Source organism: Populus nigra, chromosome 15 (assembly GCF_951802175.1).
Source record: "Populus nigra chromosome 15, ddPopNigr1.1, whole genome shotgun sequence".
In the NCBI taxonomy this organism is placed as follows: domain Eukaryota; kingdom Viridiplantae; phylum Streptophyta; class Magnoliopsida; order Malpighiales; family Salicaceae; genus Populus; species Populus nigra.
Window position 1 is genome coordinate 12,473,515 of NC_084866.1, and position 8,543 is coordinate 12,482,057.

At 35.0% G+C, this 8,543-nt stretch overlaps 1 protein-coding gene across 1 annotated transcript; it reads right to left on the reverse strand.

Annotated features, from left to right (window-relative positions):
• Positions 1–5,351, reverse strand: LOC133673917 (DNA replication licensing factor MCM5-like). Its single transcript, XM_062094849.1, has 18 exons — positions 5,029–5,351; positions 4,787–4,930; positions 4,427–4,606; positions 4,242–4,340; positions 4,019–4,155; positions 3,828–3,933; positions 3,339–3,473; positions 3,187–3,264; positions 2,847–2,951; positions 2,607–2,698; positions 2,389–2,521; positions 2,197–2,292; positions 1,831–1,922; positions 1,644–1,734; positions 1,221–1,330; positions 983–1,100; positions 757–858; positions 1–402 (listed from the first exon to the last, which is right to left on the reverse strand). Exons 1-18 carry the CDS (start codon positions 5,305–5,307, stop codon positions 319–321), a joined length of 2,181 nt encoding a protein of 726 aa, XP_061950833.1. The 5' UTR covers positions 5,308–5,351; the 3' UTR covers positions 1–318.
• Positions 5,352–8,543: the final 3,192 nt, after the last annotated feature.

The following is an 8,543-nucleotide window of genomic DNA, read 5'->3' on the forward strand; positions in this document are numbered from 1 at the left end:
TGGCCCAAAAAAATGTAAGAAATGAGAAAGGATGGGCAAATCAGCAATACAAGTTAACTAGCATGTGTTACAAAAAGAAATTCTCTAATTCAAATCAATAGACACAATCAATTACTGCTTCGATAATCTCCTTTTACTTCTGCCAATTCTACATTTGCACATGCATATGTTGATTAACCTGTTGCCAGGATTATAGCTGAGCCATAATGTTGCCAGCAAAATGCACGAGTCATGCTTTGCTTAACTTCCTAGTTACCTTCACTGAACGGCAGCTTCTCATAATTTGCTTTCAATCACGAACATCAATTCTGCATAAGATTATACTTTCCGGACAATGACACGCCTTTCATGCTTATATTCGATTTCATCCCTTTGGTGCATTACTATTAGAGCTCGTCTCACCTGCCAAATGCAATCACATTATCGATAAAAACACAATACATATGGCATCTATGATTTCAGATCTCAGAGATAGAAATTCTACTTGCTAGGCTTATACAAGTCCCGTGAACCCTGGAGATCACAGCAATGGGTATTGCTTTCTTCCATTATATAATGGACAGCAGTCAGGCTGACATATTATTGCACAAATAACAGGTGTTTTAATTTATCAAAATGTCACGACATTTCTACGTGGCCACTGGCCACTCTTTTCCGGGCATCAAACTCTTGAGAACTTGAAGAGGTGACAGTAAGAGTTTCAACCAGATATCTAAAGTGAGAAGCAAATGAATGGCATTGAAATTAAATGCTTACAATTGATTCATTCATTCCCATTCTGGCCAGTTCATCAATCAGCTTTCTTTCTGATATGCGCATTCCGATTCCTAATCTTCTCTTAATCTGAGTTTCTGCTTGCTGTTAAAAAAAAAAACATTAAGCAGGTGATTGATAGGTTACAAGCCAATAAAATTCAAAACAGGTTGTTAAGAAACTCATGACAGACAGAAAACAGCAAATAGTAACAATGACATCGACAAACCTTTATCTCAGGAGTGAGAGTCACTTGTTGATTTATTCCAGACTGTGCTGCTTCGACAGTAGAAACCTTAAAAAGATTTACTGCTTCAACCACATCCGCTTCAGTGGCAACATGGGACCTAATTAATAGTTCATGAATAAGTTGCAAATCAATACACCAAGCTATAAACAAAGGGAAAATTGTAAGACAAGCACCTGTGCAGGCTCTCAAACTTGCCAACCTTAATAACTACACTTACATTTTCATCTTTGCAAGAGCCTCACTCAATCTTATGATAGCTTCCAGCTGCCTTACTGTAATGGGTACTGCAGAAGCCTCCCCAGTTTCATTTGCCTGCTTTCTCATATCCTAATCAAATCACCAGATTGATAGATATCAGACTAGCAGTCCATAACCCTCTAGCCAAATGCACATGGTGATAATGCATAAATAATTTAAAACAATTTTCAAAAGAATCCTTTGGAGTGTTGTTGATTGGTTGGCCAATAATGAAGTCAATTTGTGTAATTAGATCTGCTCAGTCAAAACTAAATTATGGAAGGGAATGTGGAATGGAACAAGAAGTGTAAACATTGAGTTTAACAGAAAATGCATCTAAACTCAAGCAATCAAAGAAATGATAGCTCTTTCTTGAAAAGAATTAGCATGTGGCAGCAAATACCTGTCTGAACCTGACATACTCATTCTGCAGTCTACTGGATGCAGATTCTGACAGCCGGGGATGGCATTCAGTTCGACAGTATTTTATGTACCTGAAACAGTCATAACCTGTACCAATTAGCTTCTCATGGTTTTCTCACCAAAGAAGGATTGTAAAGAGCGTATCCTTAAGTCTGACAAAAAGATACCTTTTCAGCCAATTCTCTTCTTTAGGTGCTCTGTCATTGCTCGATGTTCTATCGGCAGATGCATGTACCCTTATGATATGGCTAGCAATAATCTGTAACAGAAGATTTTAGTTCAAACACCACAAGTACTCACAGGAATTTGAAATAGAAAAGAAAGCATGTAAAACACTAGCTATTTTAAATTCATCAAATAAGCTTTTTGATAACAATCATATTTAGTTTTCATATAAATATACACACCAACATATATGATTATATGGTCCTGTGTCTTCAAATCCATCAAGAAACATAACAGAATAATCACATTTCCCTGCAGGATCTAATATCAACTCAAGTGAAAATGTTTCAGATGAGTATGCAAATTACCTTGTCTCGACCATAGTCTCTTTTATCCTTCACGATGAAGATTAAATCAAATCTAGAAAGGATGGTTGTCTGTAAATCAATATTCTCCTGTGCAGTCTGATGAAAGGCGAGCAATAGAATTTTTAGCTTATGACATCAAATTCTTTCTTTTAAGAATTTGGGAAAGATGAACCAAAAGACGTAGCTGCTAACCTTGAGATCATCATAACGACCTGATGGAGGGTTGGCAGCTGCAAGCACTGATGTCCTAGAATTGAGAACGGTAGTTATTCCTGCTTTCGCAATAGATATTGTTTGCTGTTCCATGGCTTCGTGAATAGCCACCCTGAGCCGCATAGACACAAAATCTTAAGAATTCCTAGGAATCACAAGCGGAAAGATACAGGATTATCTACTTTGAGTTCAATTACCTATCCTCTGGCCTCATTTTGTCAAACTCGTCTATACAGACAACACCTCCATCAGCCAAAACCATGGCTCCTCCTTCAAGATAAAATTCACGCTGAAAGCCAAATATTTGTGATTTAAATTAGAAGACTTTCATAGTGTTGTGCAAGAAGAATATTGGCTAGCTAAAACAGAAATTACTTCTAAAGCAATAAATGAAAAATCACCACTTCTACACATGCCAAACAAGATTGAAAACTTACAGTGCTGCTATCTCGTATAACAGAAGCTGTAAGACCAGCAGCTGACGAGCCTTTTCCAGAAGTATATACAGCCACAGGAGCGGTCTTCTCAACAAACTTGAGAAACTTCACAGGCAAGGAAATTATAATCAACATACACAAACACGCATGCATGTGGGTGCTCGCGTGTGCACACATCATGAACTTTTACCATAATTAAGATTTTCCATGCTGGAAAAAAAATAAGGAGACCAGGGAAATCCTTTCAGCAGAAAGATGCGTAAAGGAGACCACAACTACACACGTTATAACTTATAAAGAGCTCTCAACTCATAAATTAAGAACTGAATAAAGAACTAACCTGTGATTTAGCAGTAGATGGGTCACCCAAAAGCAACACATTAATATCACCTCTCAACTTTACACCATCTGGCAAACTCTGCACTTGTGAAGCAGTTGTTCAAACATCAATAAACATCAAACCAACAAACAATTGAGGTTCAAGGTATGTACCTTCCTCGATCCTCCAAATAAAAGACAAGCCACAGCTTTCTTCACATTCTCTTCTCCAAATATAGAGGGAGCAATCTTGGAGCATAAGACTTCATATGCATCTGTTCTTGAGGCAAATTTTTTGAATTCTTCTACCTGCACATGGTAGAAAGAATCAGTTTTCCGCCAGTGATCAGTGACCAAAACACAAGCAGGAGGTTTCCTAGCAGCAAGGCAGCATTGAGTATAAGCCAGAAAAAGAGAAGAGAAGAGGCTGTCTAGTAATAGAAATTTTTCTAGGGTAATTTTATCCTCCTATCTCTTCCCACAAGTAAGCAGCAGTTGATAAAAACTACTGTCATGCATCTAAAACTCTAACCAAGTGTTTTTTTTTTTAAGTGTAGAAACCAGTCATGCATGAAAAAAGTAGTGGTGAATCTATCATGAGCAATAAAAAAGTGTGTGCTGAAAGTTATTAAAACAGTTATAAGTGGTGATCTCTACTTGTACCTCTTCTACAGTGAAAGCTGCATGACCTCGAGAACTGGCCTCGTTTATTTCTTCTATTCCAACTACCCTGATATAAGGTTGTCTAACCGCAACTGCTCCTCTCTGGCTGCAGAGTTGAACCATTAACAAAAAATCAATTACCAGTAAACAATAAGCACAAACATGGAGATATGAAATATAATCATTCTTACGAGGCTGATGAATTGGCTGCTTGAAAGATGCTATAAATCCCAATGATGGTCAATCGTGTGCCAGGTACAATTTTTTGAACAAGATGCCGATCCACTGAGAGAAGCATGTTTCTAGGAAGCTCCCCAGTAGGGACATCCTTTAAAATCACCATAAACAAAACCAGTCAGAAATGGCTGTTTAACTCAACACCACCATCCAATTGACTAGAATCAAGATTATTACCTCAGGATTCTCCTGCATTTTCAAGGTTTGCTGATCAACATACTTGCTCTTATCTGGAACCACAATCCAAGGATCAATAGGGCACGGTTCTTCACCAGTCTGCACAAAATCCCACAAAAAAAATGGAATTTGGAGTCCCAAAACCATCAAATGCATGGATTTGCAACAAAGGATTAGAAATAAACCTGAGGAACATGGTCGCAAGAACGTGGCACAATTGCCCCACCAAGGCCTGGACGACATGGAACTTCCCTTGTACTTTGACAATTCTTACACACTAAACTCACATAAGTTGCCTTTGCCTTAACTCTTGAAGCAGATATAGTAATCCCAGATATCTTAATCAGCTTTGAAATGTATTGAGCCTACACACAAAAACATGAATTAAAAACAAATACTTGCCTAAATACTTTTTCTTCCGCAAGCGGCAGCCAGCCAATAAATTGAAAAACCCTAAATTAAACTGACTGTATCTAAGTAAATCACAGGCAGCTTGCTTTCCAAATCCCCTAATTTAATCAGATAAAAAATAAAAAGCTACTAACCCCGAGCAATCGCATTGAAACAGGATCCTCCTTCGAACTCAACAAAATCTGCACTTCTCTCGTCTCCGGCTCCTTCATTTCCCCGCTCTCTCCTTGCTCCTTCAACCTCAGACTCTGCAAAACCTCCGATGCCGCCGTCTCAAACTAAACACAAGCAAAGAAATCCAATTAGATCTCATAGAGGCACGCAGCAAGGACCAACAACTCGAGTAAATTTAAGATGTAAACGGGGGCGAGCGTACCAAGGGCAAGTAATCGGAGGGAGAGGACCGGAGGAGGGATGGAAGCTCGGCGTCGAAAGCGAGGAGGTCTTCGAGGTGGACAAGGAGAGATCTGGGATTATTGACGAGACTTTCGCGGTAAGGGAAAACATTTTTATCAGCCTCGAAGTTTCGGATGAATTCCTTGAATTTACGGAGGATGGTGTGGCGGCTTGGAGTTGCGGCCGCCGCATCGGATCCCGATTCCGGGAATTGCGCCTGGTCGCTGTAGTACACAGCTCCTTCGTCCCAACCTGACATCTTGACTGAAAAATTCTCTCACTCCCCTTTTCTGTGAAGTGAAAGAGGAAGGTGAGGGCCGATTTAGGGAATTTATGCGCACATATTTTAGCGCGAAGATTTGGCGGGAAATTGGCTGGTGGGCACGTGCTTGTTGCACGTGTGTTTTCTAAGAGCTACAAGATGCTTTTTTTAAAATGTTTTAAATATATTAAAATGTTTTTATATTATTAAATTAAAAGAATAAAAAGATTTAAAAAAATAATCTAACACTTTATCAAATAAAAAACACTTGAGAGGTTACCTAATTTTAAACAATCTAATCACAAGTACTTATATATATACATACATATATATATATATACATACATACATATATATATATATATATATACACGAATTACGAGATATGTATAGTAAAATTTAATCCAGCAATAGTATAACTTGCTTGTAAACAGGTCAATATATTATTAATAAAAAGCTAAAAAGCATTTTGTTTTTATTGTGCACGCTTCATTGTTCATTTTTTTATATATTTTATTGTGGATTTATTTTTTAAATTTTTTTTTTTCAATTTATATTTATACTTTTTTAATATAAATATAAATCAAAAAAATTAATTTTGTTTTTTTAAAAGCATGTTCTCTAAACAGTCACATTGGTCCGCAGCGTGCATGGAAAGCCCAGAAGCATGGTTGACGTCCACTACAGAGGTTCAGCCTGTTATCAAGCGGCTGGCCCTCGCTCCAGCAGTCCAACTTCTAATTCTTTGCGGGCTGTCATATCCAGGTAGTTGCTTCCATTTTTAAGCTCCTGGGAGTGGCCCAGTCTCCTTGCATCAGTCGTGATTCGCGAGTGGGATTTATTTTCAATCCTTTAAATTAAATAAAACCAAGTGATTTGGAACTAAATCATTTATTTACTAAACTATATAAAAAGTCATTCTTTCAAATAACTCAAGACTATACTTAGTAATAATAAATTTTATTTTTTTTATTTTTTTAATATAATAGGTTAGAGAAGATAATAGCTGATGTTTTCACGAAAGTCTGTTTCATGAAAGTCTCCTCCATTTTACACAAGTGAAAAGCAAGTGTAGAGAGATTTTTGTTTTCATGAAGATGCCCTGTATATATTTCATGAAAATTGATTATGTAAAGTATTATAAAGGCCTGTCTTAAAACGAAAGTGGGGTCTGAATTTAATAATTTACATTGGATTATTAATTATTTTATTGACCAGATTTAACTTGACATTAAAAAACATTGTAGGCACAAATTTATTGGAATAATATAATAACATCTTTGTCGTTCAAAAAAAAAAAGGCTTTAATGTTGGGGGTATTTTGATATTTTCTCAAGACCCATTTGTTGTTAGAAGATTGAATAAAGGTATACGTGTCTTTTTTATATTATTCAAGTATAATAAAATGATTTAGTTTCCTCCTCGGTAAAAAAAAAAAACTAAAACTATAAGCAAGGGGTATTTATGTCAGTTCACTTTTTCAAAACAGGGTTTTTGTCTTTTCACTACATTTGTTTTTGTTATTATTGGTTTCTTGAAGGTCAAATTAGTTTTTTTTATAAATTAAATATTATTTAAATAGAAAAACATGTAAGGATCGTAACACAAACTTTGACGCGTATAAGGCGTTCATACACTTTGAGTGGCGTATGCATTGCTTCTTGATGACAAAAAATGCCTCATCATATCGTTTAAAGTGTCATGACTTTTTATTCCTATCAGTACAATATGTATTGATAGTGGGGTTTTCTCCTTTTATTTTCTCTCTCTTCTATTAAAAAGTACATTTTTATCATTTTATTGTTGGCATTTCGATTTCAGTTATTTTTCTATTAATTTCTAATTTTTATTCATAACTATTTTATATAAGTCTTATTTGTTATCGGTTACATCTTTCAATTCTAACTTTTTATATACTATTATTTCCATCTTCATCCCTGTTTGTTGTTGTTATTTGTTAGATTGATTTTTGTTTTCATTTCCCCCATTTATAAAAAAAAATTGTTTGTATTTTTTAATTTAATTTTATACTCGTTCTCTTTTATTTTGTTTTTGGATCATTTTATTGGATTTATTTTTCTTTTTAGGTTCACCTTTGATTTTAATCACTGTTTTTTTAATTGTTATTTTTTTTTGTTTTAAACCCTTTTATATAATTATTTTTTTAATTTTATTCTTAAACATTTGGTCGGTTATAAATTGAGTTTTATAGTTTTTTCATATAGGATATTCTGGTTTAATGATTTGGATCACAAATTTAAAAAGTTAGCGTAAGTTGACTTTGGTTTTTTTTTTAAAAAAAAAACCAAGCTTTATGATTTTCATCGTTTTATTTTCTATTGGGTTATTCCGATTTTATAATCTCGAGTTGCAGGTTTAGCGAGATAACTCTAGTTGGCTCGACCGTAATTACCGAAGTTGTCATGCTAACTTGGATTTACACAAACTAATTTTTTTCATGCTATTTTTTCATCTAATTTTGTTATTTTTTTAATGATCAACGTGGGTGTCCGAACCAGCTTGCACGCACCTCGACTAATCCCACGAGCCATGAAGTTGGCGACCATATAAGTCTCCAGTGACCTTGAGATTTGTGAGACTCTAATTGATAATCTCTAAGGAGCAAATTTAGAGCTTAACTAATTGAATTACACTTCTCGAAGTTTTTATTTTATCATTTTTAATTTGATGGGTTGATAGCCCAACTAAATCTTTTATCTCCTTTTGATTTTTTTATTGCAGATTATCACTTCTTGGTTTGATATGATACCATTGTCTATTTTTTTATTATATAATTACAATAAAATTAAATTATTTGACTTATTTATGTATATAACTTGATCCATAGATTTTTTTTTCCTTTGAGATAAATTCACCGAGCATCATTTTTTATTAAAAAAACTGGCTTTGCGACAAAACGTGGCCTCGTACTGAACTAACAAGTCATTAATATATTATTTTTGCCTGTGTCGACTTTATATCTAAGGAAAGGCCATGAGATGTACTAAACTGAACTTAATAATCTTTATAAAACAGGAAAAAGAAGAAGATAGTTTTATTACTATAGCTTGATTTTCCTTTCTTAATGATGATCATTATAGAATAATAATAATTATTATTTTTTTAAAAGAAGAAAATTGGCAGTTACATATTTGACCGAGTGTGAGAAAATTACAAAAATCTCCTCTCCACGAATCCAAGGCAAAGTACTCCGAGCCAATGATTCGGCAACG

What these genes read in the sequence shown, in the direction of transcription:
- LOC133673917 (XM_062094849.1), bottom strand. Translation starts at nt 5,307, where the DNA reads ATGTCAGGTTGGGACGAAGGAGCTGTGTACTACAGCGACCAGGCGCAA. An exon ending in TTTCAATGCGATTGCTCGGG is followed by an intron (nt 4,607 to 4,786) that starts GTTAGTAGCTTT and finishes TTTTGTGTGTAG; the next exon opens with GCTCAATACATTTCAAAGCT. An exon ending in CTCTCACTCCTGAGATAAAG is followed by an intron (nt 859 to 982) that starts GTTTGTCGATGT and finishes TTTTTTTAACAG; the next exon opens with CAAGCAGAAACTCAGATTAA.